At 30.6% G+C, this 20,382-nt stretch overlaps 1 protein-coding gene across 2 annotated transcripts in view; it reads left to right on the forward strand.

Annotated features, from left to right (window-relative positions):
• Nucleotides 1-20,382, forward strand: part of LOC136981910 (transcriptional regulator protein Pur-beta-like) — a 117,902-nt gene that overhangs the window by 59,304 nt on the left and 38,216 nt on the right. For both annotated transcript variants that reach the window (XM_067278297.1, XM_067278299.1), the window contains exon 4: nucleotides 12,645-12,763. In XM_067278297.1, the coding sequence (XP_067134398.1) occupies nucleotides 12,645-12,763 (119 nt within the window). The remainder of the gene's footprint in view (nucleotides 1-12,644; nucleotides 12,764-20,382) is intronic.

Here is a 20,382-nt window from a genome sequence, read left to right on the forward strand (position 1 = left end):
TTTGGTGTATCTTTTGATTTAAAAAAATCATATTTGTCATATTTAAATCATACTCTTCTATCATTTAATTATTTTAGATTGAATAATAAAGATGTAAATTATCTGATGGATTGAAATCCACGGATACAATATGGATGTATATTAAGGACTCAATCGACGACCAGTTACACGTGCACAAAATTGACAAAAAAAAAAAAAAAAAAAAAAAAAGGTAATTTATTCTAACAGTACAATAACCATGAGATAATTCCTACCGTTCAAGTTTACATGATATACGACTTAAAACTAACAAAATTTACAATACTATCTATATATACATATCGCTACTTTGGAAGAAAACCGGCATAACTCAAAAAAGTGCGATTTTTCGGTTATGTCAATCAAAACAAAAATGTAGTAAATTTTTATGTGGAAGAGTGTCACAAAAGTAACTTTCATATTCTCCCACTAGGGAGCAGTTATGTCAGTGTTGAATTATCAAAACCTACTCTAAAATTTACTACATTTTTGTTTTGATTATGACATAACCGAAAAATTGCACTTTTTTGAGTTATGCCGGTTTTCTTCCAAAGTAGCAATATATACATACATGCTTTTCTCATACATGACAATTGCATACAGTAATCTTCGATGAATCATGGCATTATGTTAAGTGAATGCAACACGGTCTCGAGTTCCCAAGCTTTTTTTTTTTTTACATCAAACCTCAAAACTAATAGTTTTGTTCGAAACCTGGATGTAATTCACATTACAAAACGTATGACCCTCGTTGCTATTTCTCGGTTGTGCTATGATGGAAACGGATTATACTTTCCGACTGAAAATGGTCTCCCTTTCTCAACTCCTGTTCTCTCGGCCTAACTCCGACGTTCTTGCTGACCTCTAACCTTAGTACTTTCCTCGACGAATCCAAAAACAAAAAGTGTCCTCAATCAATGATTCCCTAATTTATACTTCCTGCTGTCCAGAAGTCTGCTTCACTCACATGTCCCACTCTGGACCAATCAGAAGGCTTTTCTCATGGTACCTAAGAGGTGACATCATAACAAAAAAAATACATGCAACATCATACAATACAAGAAAACCCGATATATACAAAAAGGAAACCGAGACAATAATAAATAATAATAATAATACATAGTCACGTAACACTACAAAGACAACTATGTGATAATATATAATAGTAGAATCAATTATTAAAATAAATTTATTATTTATGTCTTTTTGCTTTAACATTCTTTGAAAATTATATCCACATTTGCTCTCTTATCCCTTTATCTTAAGCCAGTCTGCTGTTATTTTTGTTTAAATTTAATGATTATTTTTTTTATGATTATATACTCTAAATGGAACTTTATATCAAATTCTTAGCAGTAGTAAGATATTTTGTTCAATATTGGCATAACATCTTGAAATCAAATGATATAATTATTTTTCATTTTTTAAAGTAATTTAATATGTTCTGCAACCTTGAAAATCATATTAATAATGCTGTGTAAGATATATTAAAAATTACCTTTGAATTATGTAGAATTTTCACAAATAGAAAAAAATTATTAAAGTTTGCTGGAAACTGCATACAACAATAACAAAAATGCCTTTGAATTGAGTTGAAAATTTAAAAAAATGAACTTAGATCAAACTTCTAACTTAAAAGGTAATTTTCATTTTTTAAATAAAACATAATACAAAATATTATTGTAAATTTTTATAATAAGATTTTAAAAAACAAAGATGGTTGATACTCCAATCACTCAATCTGATTCTTATTTTAGTAGTGAAAAGTCCTGTTACTGAGAATGCTCTTTCCGATTCAATCGATGTGAGTGGAATTGTGTTTAATGCATTTAAGAGAAGACAGATGTTATGTATTTTTTCACCTGTAGCCTAGAAGATTTCTAGTTCATTTTCAAGATTGTAGTACTTCTTTTGCTCTCTAGTATTCTTGATTTGTCTACCTCGGCTGCTTTAATAGAAACATCAAGCTTATAGCCAAATAATTCGGCAGTTCATTTGTCTTTAATAATCAGGTTTATGAAGAAAAACTTCATACTTGCAGACTTTGTACTCGTTTGTATCCTTGCCCAATTTGCACAACCTGGTGCTACGCAGTTATTGAAGGTACTGGGCATGGTTAAAAATTAAGACAGCATAAGTACAATTATTCCAGATATTACAGGTTCTGACAAATAAAGAATTTTCAGAGTCCTGTCACAAATAAATTATATATTGATTATTGACTATTTGTGACATGCCATAACGAGCAAAAATTTAAAAAACTAATAAGCAGGCTTAAAATTAATAAATACAAATGTATTCTGACAGTTTATGAGTTAATTATTCTTTCTATTTGCAAAATTTCCTCAACCTTAACATAAAATAAGAAGAAAGTGAACTTTTAAGAAGTTTGCAGGATTTCTCAGGTTAAAAAAAACCCTAGTGTTTGAGAAACCCTAGTGTTTAGTTTCAATTACTCTAACTACTTTTTAAAATTTACTACCAGGTTGTTCAATAAGTTTTGTCGTTCGATAAAAAAAACACAATTTTATGGTTTGAAATACATTTTATTATTTAATATAATCTCCCTGAACTTCAATACACTTGTTCCAGTGTTCTTCTAATTTATGGATTCCATCCCTGAAGTGAGAATCCGGAAGACTGTCGAAATACGCTTCCACGGCTGCTATTACCTCTTCGCTCGATGAAAATCTTTTCCCACGCTTGAATTTTTTGAGATGTGAGAACAGCCAGAAGTCAGAGGGAGCTAAATCTGGCGAATAGGGAGGATGTTGCAACAATTCGTATTTTAATTCACTGATTTTTGCGATGGTTTTTTGAGCTGTATGAGAGGGTGCATTATCTTGATAAAAAATGATTTTTTTCTTCTGTAAACCAGGTCTTTTCTCACGAATTTTTACATCCAGCTGGTCCAAAAGGTTACAATAATAGTCTGAGTTTATTGTTTTACCAGTTTGGAGATAATCCATGAACAAAATTCCTTTTGCATCCCAAAAAACTGATGCTAACACCTTCTTGGCCGATTTCTGGACCCTAACTCGCTTCGGAGCCGAAGTACCAGGTTCACACCACTCCTTAGCCTTTTGTTTTGATTCAGGATCATGATGGTAGACCTGAGTCTCATCCATAGTAATGAAACGACGCACAAAATCCTTTTTATTTTATGTAAAACGCTCCAAATGTTGCTGAGAAAGTTGCACTCGAATGTGTTTTTGCTCCATAGTTAGCGAATGCGGCACCCATTGTGCACACAGCTTTCTGTAACCCAAAACGTCAGCCAAAATATTGCTCACACTGCCTAATGAGATCCCTAGGGCTTCTACTAAATCTCTCTGAGTTAATCGACGATCTTCCAAAACCATATGCTGTATTTTTGCTACGATTTCTGGTGTTGATGCACTTTTTGGATGTTCTTCACGTGGATCGTCTTCGAGACTTGTACGGCCACGTTTAAATTCAGCAACCCATCTTTCTACTGTTCTAATTGAAGGTGAAGAGTCCTTATACACTTTTACCAATCGTTCATGAATTTGTTTTGGTGCTACACCTTCCAAAAATAAGAATTTTATCACTGCACGATATTCAATTTTTTCCATTGTAAAAAAATACACTGACATGTCAACTTTGAACAGCTGCAAATATACGAATGAGTTGACAGATCTACATGAAACTTCACACGTGTTTATTAAAAAGTAGTACTATTTTTAGAGAAATAAAACGACAAACCTAATAGCGCCATCTCTTATTGAACGACAAAACTTATTGAACAACCTGGTATAAAGTTGCCTCAGTATAATCTATTGTATTAACCTATATACTGCCATCGGTGGTACGGTACTGTTAGTTCTTAATTAAATTACTCAAGGCAAACTTTTGTCACTCAAGGTTATTTTACTTACATCATTTTAAAAATTTGCCGAAAATACAATTTTCATTGTACACATAAGAGAAAAATCACTCATATTCATTACATTATGTAGTTTTTGACAGTAGTTTATTTTAGTTAATTTAAAAAATTACTGTTAGAGAAAATCACAAAAGAACTAAATAAAATATACCTAACCTTAAATAAATTCTTGCAATTTACCTTTTACTAGCCACCCTAACATTGCTAGGTTTAGATTGGGTTTTCCTTCATTCACTAATCATGTAAAATATTTTGATCAATTATTATATCACAGATATTACAACAGTCACATTATGCCCAGTTGGATTACATTAAGTGTTTCCTCATGCAATCTTTGCAATTTTTCAAATATTTATACACCTGTTTTTAGATTATCTCTTGCTTAAAGATTTTTTTTTTAATTGAATTTTACAGAATATAGCAGAATCTGAACACTTACTACATACTGATTATTGTCATTTGAAGAAATCATGTAAATGAATATTATATAATTCTTAACCTTCTTTCATGTTTTATATTATATTCTTTTTAATTGTATTTTTAATTTTTTTTAAATTATATATTAATTTATTTGTCAATCATTGTTTTTTCTATTGTTATGTATTTTATTTGGTGTTTAAATGTTAACTAGGGGAAGGAAATATATTGTCATAAGACTTTTCCTTATGTGATTGAAATAAATATATAAAATACTTAGAAAAAAAAAACATACATATACGTAGTATGATCTAAAAGTTCGGAGAATGCAGTAATCTATGACAACAAAAGCATGTATTTGAAGTTACAGCGTATGAAATGGATTCTACCAAACCACCTCTACGTGTTCAGGTTAATTTCACCAATGTCATGTGATTAAACTGCGAGCGCTGCTGTTTTTTTTCGAAGATAGTTACCTTTGTTCTGCGACATAATCAAAGTGGAGTTTCAAGAACAACCTCCAACATTTTGACTTCACCGTGACCTTTCACCGTAGAATCACCATACACCTTAGCAATTTTAAAATCTCCGTAGGTGTTTTACCTAAACACTGACAAAATTTAATGTTGGAGGTTGTTCTTGAAACTCCACTTTGATTATGTCGCAGAACAAAGGTAACTATCTTCGGAAAAACACAGCAGCACTTGCGGTTTAATCACATGACATGGGTGAAATTAACCTGAACACGTAGAGGTGGTTTGGTAGAATCCATTTCATACGCTGTAACTTCAAATACATGCTTTTGTTGTCATAGATTACTGCATTCCCCAAACTTTTGGATCGTACCACGTATAATGACTTAAATTTATAATGAAAAAATTATCTCACTTTGATAAGATAAAATTTTTCAATTACATATTTTATTCTTGGCCACATGTCAGCACAAAGGAGAATATTTTTGTTTACATTTTGATATAATATTTATAAATATTGATCTGTTTGTTCCTGAAATATTCCACTTTATATCAAACAGTTCACGTGTACCTGTTTCAACCTCTTTGCTAAACTTAGACATCGCATCATAAAAATTAATAAAAAAATTAAATTTTTATTGTAGACAGATGAAAAATACAGTATGTTATTTACTACAAACTGTAGTAAAAAATAAAAAGAAAAAAATCTGTACAAACAAAAATTAATCACAGCATGTGTTTCTTTTGTTTGCAAAAAATAAAAATAAAATTGTAAAGTAAATAATAAATAAATAAATATATATATATATATTTATCACCTTTTTTCATATTTCTATTAATCACCTTGAATGGAAATAAACTTCCCTTTGAAAAATTACATATAAACTGATAAATGGCACCATTTGGTTGAAAGTATGTAGAACACAGCCAACACAATTATATAATAATGTCATGTTACAGAGGAATTTTTCATTAAAATTAAACATTTTTCAAAATGACGAAATATCAAGTGACTATTTTCCCTGATACTCAACTAACAATAAATTGTCAAATGACCATATGTAGGTTAAGCAAAGCAAACATGTCTTGACTTTTATGAAGATCAGTTCAACTGTTTTGAAAGCCATGAAATTGGTTTAATCATTTTTTGAGCAGTTATGTAGCATTTGAAATTTTGATGTGGCTGTTGTTAAAAGTTGAATTCAAACAAAAACAATTAGATTTTGCCATACAAATGTATAAGAAAAAAGATTCGTTATGTATATTTTTATTTTGTTTTGTATGTGCATCAAGTTATTACTCTATTTCTTAAATTAAAATGGTTAGCACGAATTTTCACATTGTATTGGAAAATTGAAAATCAATGATGTTAATTTGAGTTTGTTACACAACTACCAGCATATAAAGAATGCATTTTTAGCATACAATGCTCCCTTCATCAGCAGTGCTGCAGTGGAATATCTGCTTTCTTTGTCAGGACAAATTTTAACACTTAGATGATGCAGAATGCTGGATGAAAATTTGAAAAACTTGTATTCTTGAGACATCAGTTTAATAAAAGAAATAAAAGTATTAAATAATAAAGATGAAATGAAAACAAAACTATTATTTTGATCCTATCTAATTGTTTATTTTTTTGTTTTTTGAGTAGTTTAAATGTAGTTTCAACTACTTTTTATCTAGTTAGTGCTATTGTTAGCTGCAATTTATTGTAATCAAGTAATAAACTATTCTAGGAAGTTATTAGTAAGTTGGTACTAAAATATTTAGAAAAATGTGAACATGAATGGAATAGAAAAATATTGGTTAAAATCTTTATAGAACCATACAATTATATTAATAAATATTCTTAATTAACTATATAAATCATTGGTTCTCAGACTCTTTCCCATGTCTCCACTTGAACAAAATTTTATAGCAAATTTTACGATCCTGACATTGAATGCACAATAGACACTTGCTAATCCAGCTATTCCTTGACAGGTATGTCAGATTACCAAGAGTACTGGATTACTGGAAGTGTGTAGACCTAAAAGCAATGAATGATGTGGCCTGTTGCCCTTAGGTATGGATTCATTTTGGAGAAGGATAGGCAAATAATATGGTACACTGAAATGCAATATTGTATACAGAAATGAAATTCAAGTAAACAAGAAGACAGGATGTGTGACATGACTAATGTTTTCATGGAAACAGAAGCGCATAGGCAATCACACTATAGAGCCAGGCTTCCCTAACTGTGCGGTCCAACGCCCTGGGGCATTGCGAGACTATGCACAGGTTGCCTGCACGCGACGTAATGAGTGAGTGCTTGTATGAAACTGGCTTTTCTACAGTTGCAGTATAATCAAGTTGAAATACAGGTCACAAATAAATTTAGAAAAAGAAATGAGAGTAGCAATTTCAAAACTTCATCCCCAATTTGAGAAGTTATGCTCAGAAAAATCAAGCTCATTCTTCTCATCAATTGTACTGTTATATTTTCTAATAAATATTAATTATCAAGATTCTATATTCTTTAGAGTTTTATTTGAATAATAAAGTAAATTTAGTGTCTGCTAGAGCTACATGCAGGTATCTTCTTTTAGAAGGGTGTTGCAAAAAATTAGTCTTTACAGACTAATTTTTTGTGACACCATACTTAAAGAAGATACCTGCGTGTAGCTCTAGCAGACATTAAATTTACTCGCAGTATAAAAAAGATTGGGAACCCCTGCTATAGAGTAAGCTGGGTTATTGTGGACCAGATTAGCAAAAGTCTGTTGTATGCACAAAGGATTTTGTCTGATTAAAATTCATTTATAATTAACATTTTATTTCTCACTTTTTTCTTTGAAAATAACTAAAAAACTAATAAAAGATTGAATTAAGTAATTTTTAGTACTTGATTGCCTCTTGTTCTCTCTCTCTCTCCTTTGAAATTAAGCATAAAATTGCTATGGAGAACTTATCATACAGGGATACTTTATCCATAAAATAAAGTGTTCCTGTATGATAAGTTCTCTATAGAAGTTTTGTGCTTAATTCCAAAGAACAGTCATTTTCAATTTAATTTAATTTGCCATTTTGTGAGAAGTCTTTCATTTTATCACAAGGCTCGCTGGTTAGATTTCTTTCAAAAAATGTAGTAGGTTTTTGACATGCATTGGGTGATTTCGAGTGTCTTCAAGATCTTAAAGCCTGCAAACTTGAAAAGCTTTACAGGTTTTGAGCTTTAGTTTGCCAAAGTTTCATTACAAATTATTCAAAATGGCCAATACTCATCATTCATTTCTCTATATGAAAACCCAGGTTTTAGAAATTCTTCTGTGCACATTTTTTTTTCCTTATAATTATTGTTTTTTTTGGATAATTTGGTTATTGTTTTAACATATTTCTAATATTAGTAATGTATTTTTTATTTTTTTATTTTATTGTTTTTGTGATAAGTAAAGTGTTTAGTTTTTGGGCTGCAGTTTGAAAAAATTGTAGATATATAAATTTCCACTGGCATCCATCTGTCTCTCCTGCCTTAATCTTGAGAATGGTGTTAGATAGATGTAAGTTGAGACTAGTTATGGAAAGCTTAAGGTCAAGAGACACCCCAATCAACTGTCTGGTCTAGATTAGAAATCATGTGTTTTCAGTTCAAAACTTTTCCCCAGAACTGAGTTACGTAAATGACCGGCATGACTCTGTTGTAATCAGAAAAAGTATGATATACAGGGGAAAGACACTACTAATTTGAGATTGAGAGCCTATACAGTATAATCTCTGAATAGCAGATACCATTGGAACCAAGAAGTTTGTCCACTATTCGGAGGTACATGTCAGTGGCCATATTGTATTTTAACCTTGTCATTATAAGGTGAATAGTACGATGGATTACGAAAACATCAAATTTGCATTAGGAATTTGAAAATACCAAAAGTATACATAGTAAAGTTTGCTTAATTAATATATATGCATAGTATATTATTTATCTTTTCAGTTGTAAAAATCACATTTTAATTGAATTCCAAATAGCAAACAGATTGTACAGAATGTTTTAATTAAATGGAACGTAAAAATTACAACAAAACATAAACATTGATTACAGTAGAGCGTCGTTAATCAGAACCCCGGTAATCGGAATCGCCGCGTAATCGGAACGATTTTCAGTCAGACTGTGTTGTGCTGAATCGAAGGTTTTTGATACTAGATTTACTTCTAAAGTATAATTTTTATGTTTTTATATTCTTCAATATATTTATTTTGTTTGTATAAAATGAAGAAATAATTTTTAACGATACGATAGCCTCGATTATTATTATAAAAATTTTCGTTAGGCTTAAAATTGATGAAAATTCAACACAAAGCGACACGCGACGGAGAAAAATTTGAACATCAGACAGGTTAATATATTTTTTGTACATAATCGGTAATCGGAACAAATCACTAATCTGAACGACCCCAGTCCCCAATTGATTCCGATTTACGACTCTCTACTGTAATTACTAATTCATCAAAAATGGCCTGAGTGGGAAGTAACAAAAAAGAAAATGAAAATGTTGTTATGAACAGAAGGGTTTAGATGACGAGAGTTCAAATGTCGAGTTTTACGAAGGCTGTTTTCTAGCCACTTCAAAGAGTAAAAAATGTAAGAAATTCTAGCCACTGAAGGGTAAGAAATGTATTTGGTATTCTTGCATTTATAACATAATTTATGATCTAAGTGACTATTATATTATTAAATATTTTTGCTGGATGGTTAAAGGTGGTGTTTTTTATGATAGTCAAAAATTATCTAGTATCTGTAATTGGCCACAACAGCTGAAGAAAACATAACTGCATAAAACTTTTTATTCTCACTTACGATGCCAAATATTCTATATATAAAATGTCTAAAAATATTCTATATAGGATATTTGTATGCATTTTATATATACTTTTTTCACCTGAGAAAGACATTTTGAAATGGCAAAAGTACTATTCATCAAACATATAAATGAAACATAATTGCAACTGCATAACAGTGAATTTAGTTATGACAATTTAGAATTTATTAGATAATCAATTACTTGATTATTTAAATGTTAAATTCAAATTAATTCAAAAAATGAAATTTTTTCTTAGTACAGAACATTATTTAAATTTTTGTTTTGTTGTATTAAAAAATATTCTGAAGAGCATCGTGTAAAAAAAAAACAAAAAATATTTGTATTGTAACATATTACATTTACTAGTAGCATAAGGATCTGATTGAATAAGTACATAATTCAGTTAAAAGTTAATATTTCTAATTAGAATAATTTGGTTTTAACAATGTGACTTTCTACATTGATATATTAATCATTTTTTTCAATCTGGAATTAGTCAAATAATTGCTCATATCTAAATTATTCCATAATCCAATCAATTCAATCTCCACTTTTAAAAACTAGTTATACTTAAGAAAAAACTTACATAGACACTAATACCAGTTAAAAACTTGAACAAGTTTACCAAATACTAACGTTTTAAATTGACATGACATACCTGACAATGTCTGTTTCAAATGGATGAAAATGTTAATATTTATTAACTTGCTGAAGTTTTTAATTGGTATTGGTGTTTGTGAGTTTATCCAATCAATTCAATTGCATTTTATTGTCGGAACGAAGTGACAACTAATACTTGACTTCATGCATTCCTTCTCAACATTATAACTCTATAATGAGTTGTCCAATCTTGATGAAATTCTCTAGGACGACTCATCATCACTCAAGGATGAACTGATTAAAATTTCAACTCTCAAAAATGATCCATTTTTGTAGAACTGGAGATAGGGTTCAAAACGAAGATTGCATTTTTCTTCAGTACGGATCATTTTTGAAAGTTGAAATTTTAATCAGTTCATCCCTGAGTGATGATGAGTCGTCCTATAAAATTTCTTCAAGATCGGACTACTCATTCTAGAGTTATAATATTGACCAGGAATACATGAAGTCAAGTGTTACTCGCTTCCTGCACGCATGTGTAGAAGCATCATCTAGTGGTCAGAAAATATGACAAGCATTAAAACGGTAATTTTGAAAGGTAAATGTTATCGCCAACTAGATACACAACAACAAATATAAAGAATCTTTATATAATAATAAGTTTAAAAAAGTTTTCTTTTTAAAACATAGAGCAGCAGTGATCAATATTGATGGCTTTACAATCCATTCTCTCCTTCATCTTCCTATCGTTAGTACAAAATTTTGATCTCTAAATGGAGAAGCTGCACAGAGATTCCAGATTGAGATGAAGTCACTCAAATTCATCATCATCAATGAAATGTCAATGATTGGTGCAAGAATGCTTTATGTGATCGAGAGAAGATTGAGGGAGATAAACCCCGAGAAAGATGAGCCATTTGGTGGATTCTTTAATCTATTTGTTTGGTATTTTTGGTCAGTTTCCTCCTGTTAAAGATACTCCTCTCTACTCAAGTGTTTTTTACAATGTAATTTGCATTTGATTCTTTTGAGAAGTTCATTGAACTTAGTAATTTTCATAGACAAAATAGCACAAATAGTTCCTTCACAGATGTCTTACAACATCTAGCTTCGGGTGATTTCTCTGATACAGATCTGAACATTCTGACGACAAGAAATGGAGCCTATTTATCCAGAGATGAACTCGATCAGTTCCAAACGGCTATATCCAACAAACGAGCAAGTTAAACAAAGCAATGAAGACTACCTGCAGTCAACTGGATGCCCTCTTGCTTATATAGCATCTGAAAACACTCCAGATATTGCCCACCTTCGTCTAAAGATGATTCAGCTCTTGGTCTGTCCGAGTATTTGAATCTTTCAGTTAATGCCAGAATCATGCTGAGAGTCAACTTATGGGTGCAAGGAGGTCTCGTCAATGGTTCACTAGGAACTATATGCTACATTATATATGCTCCTAATGCTCGCCCTCCAGCTCTTCCTCTGTTTATTTTAGTGGAATTCGATAGCTATCAGGGACCTTTCATCTATGATAATCTGTTTCCAATAATCCCCATAACACGCTCTTCGAACGATGGCAGTATATCTCGATCTCGTAGACAGTTTCCCCTTACCTTAGCATACTCAATGACTACACATAAATCACAGGGTCTTCCAAACAACTCTTCCAAAAATCAAAATAGATATAGAGAAAAAAGAGACAGCTATCGGTCTTAGCTATGTTACATTGAGTCGAGTGAAAAAAATAACTGACTCAGTTTTTTTTAGTTACAATAAAGATCGCTACGAGTCAATTTGTAAGTCCAAGGCCCATAGTGATACAGAATTTCATGAGACGTTGGCATAACAATTAATTAATGGCTAATTCTGACCTTATATTTGTACCTTTAAGTGATCCAATAGAAATCAAATATATTGTTGAGAACGAATGATTCTTTCTTTTTCCCCTCATAATCTAGAAAATAAAGGTGTGAGCAGGTTCCTTCTGACTACATGCTGATACAGTGTTACTTAACTAGTTTAGTTATGCTGCTTACTGAATTTTGAATTTTATTTCAAAATAAGAGAGAGAAAAATAAATCTCGTAAATGATGATAAACTTTATATAAAGAAAAGAACTTATGTTTTTAAGTTGACAATATAATATTTTATTTTTTACAAAAGCAAACAGCTCTATATTTTTGTTATTCATAAGATTCTGAGAAAATATAATTAATTTAAATGTTGTTAGAGTAATTGTAATTGAAAGAGGAGAGAGAGAGAGTGAATAGCAAACAAGTATAATTTTCAATAATGATGCTGATTAAACATTTTATCACATTTGATATGAAATATTTTTAGATTATTTGTGATTTTATTTTTTTTTAATAATTTTTATGAATATATTTATAGGGCCACCAAATCCTGATAATTTACCAGAAGATGGGAAACTCAAAAGTGAAATCATGATAAAAGACAATAGACGTTATTATTTAGACCTAAAAGAGAACTCAAGAGGAAGGTTCCTAAGGGTAGGTTTATTATTACTTTGTTAAATTTAATAAATAATAAATTGATAAAGGGTCTTCTAAACATAAACAATTTAAGTGTATTTTATAATAAATTGTCTTTCTTACAGCTGGGACTTGGCACACAATACATCAAATTTGCTATCTCAATATTTCCACTTTTTACTTTTTTCAGAGATGTTGGTAAGTAAATACGATAAAATTGAGCTAGCAGAGACATTTTGTGCAGGCTCATAAGATTAATTTAAATCGTCAGTTTTATGTTTATCTAATTCTGATTTGTTAAAATTGTCAGATTATTTATGCTAAAGTTCCAAAATTGTCTTTACTTCACAAACTTTTTTTATATTTTACTCATTATGATTTCAGTTTAAATTATAAAATTTCTTTTATAATACAAATATATATGATTTTTTATTTTAATTTGAGAAATTGTATAATAATTTTTAAGTAATATGATAAGAGTATGCATAAAAAAAGAGCATACATGGTCTGTCCCAAAAGTAAGTGTACTGATTTTTTATTTCAAAATACACAAGAGTTACATCAAACTATAAAACTGATCTCCTTCAAAGTATGACCTCTGCAAGGTTACGCAGTGGTTCCAAAGTTTTTCCAGTGGTCATAGCAGTACTTGAAGTCGTTTTCTGTAAGGGTATTTAGTTCATCGGTTACACCTTTTTTCCACTGTCCCTAAATGATGACTTTTCAACTTGGATTTTATCTTTATCTTATCTTGGATCTTTATGAATAGGTAGTAGTCGCACATAGGTAGGTCTGGGATGTAGGGAAGATGTGAGAGTGTGGGGAGTTTTTCTTGGCCAAAAACTCTTGAATTGATAGCACTGTGTGAACAGGCGCATTATCATGGTGCAGCATCCAATCTTCTGCAGTGTCCCTGCGGACTTGATTGACTTGTTTTCAAAGTTGTTCCAGGCAGGGCTGCGGAGTCGGTAAAAAAAAAAAAACACTTGACTCCGACTCTGACTCCTAATAATTTTAGTAGGCCAATTTCAACTTTGTCATTTTGTGGGGAGCAGAGGCACTCATAGAGAGGTACCCTACTCCAAACTCTAAAAGGAGAAAGGAGCCCCAGGCATTTACCCAAATACTTTTACAGTAGAACCTCAATTATCCGGACCTCTATTATCCGGATTTTTGATTATCCGGATTGTTCAAAATAAACAAAAATTGTACGAATTTGCTGATTTGCACTTTGCGAATTGTGACACTATTTATGTACATACGTGATGGAATGCATGGAACAAAATTTTGAAAAGACCATTAGTAAATTCTAGTAACAGTAGAAAGTTGTATAGGAAAATTGTGCAAGCAATAGCACAAATTTCAATATGTGTTGAATGTGACGAAGAAGATGTAACCGAGTGGTTAAATTGCAATGCGAACGATCCTGGATTCCAAATTTTGAATGATGAGGAAATAATTAAAGAAATATCTGCCTCAGATGAACAAGATCGAGAAGACGAAGAGATTTGTGAAATAAGAGATATTGGTCCTACATATTCTGAAGCTTTTCAGTGCTTAGATATTGCCATGAAGTGGTTTGAGAGCTAAGAAGAGTGTAACTCAGGTCAACTTATATGTCTTAAAAGTATTTGCGATTTAGCAGCTTCAAAAAGAACAGCTAGCTTTAAACAAAATTTGTTAATTGAATTTCTTAATAAAAAATAATTTAATATTGAAGTTATATGTAAATCTAGACAAATAAAAATTATTCATACTATATGCACTGTCAATTATTTATTTTTTTTCGATTATTCGGATTTTTCCTTATCTGGACTACCTTCATCCCCAATTAGTCTGGATAATAGAGGTTCTACTGTATACATAGGCTGTTTTTTTCCAAGCTTCGCTAGTCCATAAAAAAAAGGACAAGTGTAAATAACAAAATGAATTTATTACCAAAAGTTAGGTACAGACATGGTTACTTTTCGACATAATCACCATGAAGATTGAGAAATTTATATCTGTGCACAAGCTTTTCCATCCTTGTCATAGAATGTTGCCACCAATGACTCGAGATGGGTCCTAACACTTTTTTAAAGATCGTGATTAGTCTTGAACTTCTGTCGTCTTAGTCACTTTTCCTGTTCAGGAAAGAGGTGAAAGTCTCTTGGCACTAAATCAGGGCTATACGTTGGGTGTTTGAAGGTGGTGAAGACTTCCACCCAGCTTAAAACTTTTTAATCTGTGAAGACTTCCATCTTGTTCCTGAACTGAAAACAGCTAGCAAGGCAGACATTTGAGACTGCCTTACTAGCTGAATGAACTAATGACGATCTTTAAAACAGCATTGTTAAGGCCATCTCAATTCACTGGTGGCAACATTCTATGACAAGGGGAGGGAAAAGCTCGTCCACAGATATGACAAATGCCTTAATCCTCACAGTGATTATGTCGAAAAGTAACCATGTTTGTACCTAACTTTTGGGAATAAATTCATTTTGTTATTTACACTTGTCTTTGTTTTATGGACAATTGGAAAAAAAACCACCTTTGTAGTTAGTATTTATAATATTTAACTTACATTAATATTTATTTGTATAAAAAAATTAATTTTTAACAAATATTTAATGAAAGAAGTAAGGGTGCAATAAAATTCTACATCTACATATATTTGACAGCATTTGCACTTCAATTTTACTCGTCCAGAAAAGTTAGTCCAACTAAAAGTGTGCGAACTAGCTACTTCAGCCCCTTGCTCAGAAAAGAAAAATATGAACTTTGATCAATTAGTCTGGCTCATTCAGAAAAATAAAGTACTTATTTAGAGTAGGGATAATAAAGGAATGATTCAAAAATATTTAAATTCAATCAGGTCAAAATAATTTAACTACTAAACACAAACACTACAAAGAACACTACATATTTAATAAATTAAATTGATGCATTTTGTATTTAAAATAAATGAATTATAACAAAATATAAAAAGATTTTTAAAAATTAATAAATATATAATAAATTTTCTTTCATTTAAATAAAAAAACTAAAGTAAATTTAAAATGTGGGAGTCAGAGTCAGAGTAGACACATTTTTTCCGACTCTGACTCTTCTGGCCAGAAATTCCTCCCAACTCCAACTCCACAGCCCTGGTTCCAAGACATCTTTGTAGAAGGCCTGATTAACTGTCTGTCCTGAAGGTAAAAATTCTTTGTGCACAATTCCACAGCTATCGAAAAAAAATGATAAGCATCATCTTTACCCTGGATCTTTGTGCCATCACAATATTTCTCAATAAGGTGGCATCCTCATAAGCTTCGGTTAAATCTGCAAATGTCTCTGTTGCAGATTTCTTGAGTTTCACACAAAACTTTGATAGCGTAATGTTGTTCGAGATTTTTCTTCATTTCAAATGTAACAATGTGTAAAACACTATCTTACACAAATGGAGATTGTGCATGTTTGACTTAACCGATCTGCTTGAAACAGGTATAGACATGCAGCTAAGATATCTAGCAACATGCAAATACCAATTAATGATGTGTTAAACTGCATAGTCATTAAATAAAAAATCAGTACACTTACTTTTGGGACAGACCTTGTAGTTCATATTTCACACTATTTAATATTTCTATTTCTTCTTTAAAAGCATGATAAATTTTTAACTTTATCTCAATGAAAAAGACAAAGCAAGAAATGTATACAATTTTTTACGAAGAATACAAATTTTTATATAATTTCAAAGTTATTCAACCTCATGTTTTGCAAAAAATTTTACTTACAAAAAATTCGAAGTTACACAACCAAAATTATTTGTCCTTCACAAAGTCATTAAGACTGCATGGAATGAAATATCGTAACAATACATGAATAAAGCACAGAAAAACTATGCTCTTAGATCTGCAATAAATATGAAGACTTTATGGAGACACATGGGCACTTGTGTTATAAACATAATACGAGTGTCTATAGCTTTGGATATAACATAGAAGCATAATGATTTCTAGTGTTTTGGCCAATTCAGGTGAGTAAATTCTAGCCAGATTAAAAAAGCAATCCACAAGAATTGCTAATGTGCTATTTGTTTATATGAAGAATTGTATGATATGGATTTCCCATAAGACTAGTTGCACCTGAAAAATTTGTCTTTCTGAAATTTCAACAGCATCTGAAACAGAACTCACATTCAGAATAATAATGAAGAGTTCAGTTCAAAAGTAAAAATGTCAAAAAAAATTACTGAGGGAGAACAAATGTGGAATTCCTGTAGTGTGACTCACAGCTCAAAATAGAATTAACAACTATTAATATTAAATAATTTCATTGTCAGATTGTCACTGCCACTGAAAATATGACTATATTAATTTTACATGAAAAATGCATATTGAAAACTAAATTGTACAAATTTGTGTTAAAATTATGCACTATGGCAAATAAATTTATTCTATCAAATATCATTTAAAATTATGCTAAAATTGTTAATTATGGTGTAGTTAGTAACTTCGTTGAGAGATATTGAATGTCACATATTTGCATATTAAATGTGGGACATTATTTTGTTTCCAAATTTAGTCTGTGGCAAAATAGTAGTTTCAGTTTAGGTCTACTCCTTGTGAATTCAAGATAAATCAAACACTAAGAAGAGTATGTAAAGTACTATTTTTTTTAGTATCTTAGGAAACCGACTATAATTACGGTCGGTGAAACTTCCGTTAACCTAACGGGTACTTTACGCGGATTCGAGATTAGTTTGCCAGGCCTGGGCTTTTAAGCGTGCACCGAAAGATTAGTAATAATAACGATAAATATCAAGTCAGATCAAAAGTTCAAATATATTTAATTAGCAACTAGAACGTACTACGTACAAATGTCAATAATCCAAACAAAATTTATTAACGAAAATCAACAAGTCAACCCGACAATAAACTCAGCTACTTAGCTTAACTTAATAGTAATTTCCCCTTTGAAATTCGACAATCAAATACTTAGAAACTATGAACAAAATCTCTTACTAATTAAACGTCTATCCGTCACCTCACTATACGAAGAAACTATTTCCTCAATACTTTCGATATCGTCAATCGAACTCCTCTTTAACACCTTGGATCGTCCAATTATCAATCTGGACTTCTATCAGAAAATACTTCGCTTTCGAATCTACCTCGCTCTCACAGTCACCTCGATTTGGAAATCACCTCTCTTTCTTCGGTTAACGTACGGGTTTTATACTGTGAGGTGACGTCACACTTGAGCTGGGTTACTCCCCTTATTTACATACTTAGTTGCTAACATTAACTTTTTTTTCTGGCAGCTTTAAGTTTCCGACAAAGCTTATAAACTGTTTACAAAATATTTATCATAATTTTCTGGGATGTTTAAGACGGTTTATCAAGTATTTCTCTACTAGTGATTGTGGGGACTCCCCCTCCATTTTTTTTTTCTGCGGACTGTTACTTCCGCCGGGCAGCACAAGTGCGCAAGATTTTTCCTACGGCGCTTATTTCTCCGTGAGTTGTTTTATCTTCATTTTTCATTACTAACAAGAGAGTGGTGGGGAACCTTCGTCCTAAATAAACATAAACCCCAAACAAAAAGATAATAAAACGGAAATAATAATAAAATAAAAAATAAGGTTCGGACTCAGTTCCTTACAAGTATAGCAGTGAAATCTTTTTATTCGGTTAAACATTTTTCAGGACTTTGACAGACATCAGACCAAAGTGTTCAAATCATAAATTAGAATGAGAACATCCTTATATTGCCATTGAGCATTTTATTGAGAAATTCAAAGCATTAACAGTCGTTAAAAGTTAAAAGAGAACTTGTTTGATTTAAAACAGCATCTATTTTTAAAAGTAGATGTCATTAATTTTGTAAAATAAGGACTAACATATTTGTAACAGAACGAAAGCAAAAAGAAAATTTTAATGCTAATGAAAAATAGGACACAACCATAAAAAAATAATAAAATAGGATAAATTTGTATAATCAGAATATAATGTTACATAGTAGCCTTATAAATGCTTTTTAAACCCAATTAAAAATCCTAGGAAGATAAAAATTGAAATCTGCACTGGATGGGAAGTGTGTAGAATTCATTTCTTCATGAAAGTCAGGTGTGACATCATGGGCAAAGTGACAAAATTAATCATAATAAAGCATCCAACTCATTGCTTTCTCTTTACTTGTTCAGCAGTGGGAAGGTGGAGGTCACTGTAGAAAGTTCTGCTATTCTGATAGGGAGAAATCTTGTGTCTGATATGTTAATCTCGGTTACCTGTTAACGGGAGGGGTTGCGTGCCAATTGGTCAATAACTCTTCAGCTTGATTGATACTGAAAATAAGAATGCTGGAAAGTTAGAATACTGAAATTCATAGTTCTTGAGAAATAGATAATCATCTTTTGGAAAAATGATTTGAAAAACTTCTCACCAAATTTAAAATATCAACTTTTGGTGATTTGACTAGTGGCATGTTAATCACTAACAGCTATTAAAGATAGCATTAGGATGACCTTAACATCTGGTTTGGATGAAGTCAACAAAAAGGAAATTTGAATGAATCTCAAGTTTTAATCTCAAACATGTATTTGGATGAGAAAAGTTTTTTTTATGAGAGTTTCTCTGGAATGCATATAATGTATAAAAAGAGAATTTGTTGTAGTTTTTTTTATTTTTTCCGTTCCTTTTATGAAGTGATTTTAGCCTGCCAGCTTGCTTGTGAATTTCTATTCTTTTAATTTTCTGTTATGTCAGTCTTGGCCTTTTTATTTATATGTGTCTAATGAAGATCCACTTTCTCTTCTGTCCATTGAATAGTATTTAAATAAGAATAATCATTTTTATATGCTAAGAACACTATTAATTTTTAATGTATCAGATTATAATATTTTAAGTGATTTTATGCCAATTTTTAACTTAAATTATCAATTGGAAATAATAATTCATATTATTTCCAATCCTATTTAATATCAATTTCATATTGATATTAAATAGCCTAATTAACTGATTTCAAATTGATTACTACTTTTATATTATAAAATGAAACTTAATTCATGAAATTATAAGAGAACTTTTATTCTAAAATGATATTAGTTCAAGTAGATTTTATTAATACGTACTGTATATTAAATAATCCCAAATTTTTAATAATTAATAATAATTTTTTAAATATCTAAATGCTAGATTTTTTGGGTATAATTTGTTTAAACTTTTTAATTGAAAGTTGAATTATAGTCCAAAAATAGAACATTGAGATATTTAATTAAACTTTATTAATTCCAATATATTTATTTTAGATTTAACTTTGTTTTTAATAAAGATTTCATTCAATCATTATAATGATTTTTGACTGTAGAAATAATCTTTTAGAATAAGTAATGAATATTTATTACGTTACACTGGTGCGAATTGCATGCGTGATCATTGCAAGCAACAAGATATTAAAACAATAATTTTCTCTTCTTTGTAAGCATTTTAGTTCACTAAGATAATACGTTTGAGGTTTTCCTAAGGAAAAACCAGTTTTAATGAATATTTTTTGTTTTTTTTTTATTTTTATTATCTATGTGTGTGAAAATGTAGTTATAAAATACTTTTGTTAAAGGTATGTAATTTTCATTCATTATATACCTTTTATTGATAAGAAAAATATGCATTGGT

The sequence above is a fragment of the Centruroides vittatus genome, unplaced genomic scaffold, assembly GCF_030686945.1.
Source record: "Centruroides vittatus isolate TY-2023 unplaced genomic scaffold, ASM3068694v2 contig_799, whole genome shotgun sequence".
In the NCBI taxonomy this organism is placed as follows: domain Eukaryota; kingdom Metazoa; phylum Arthropoda; class Arachnida; order Scorpiones; family Buthidae; genus Centruroides; species Centruroides vittatus.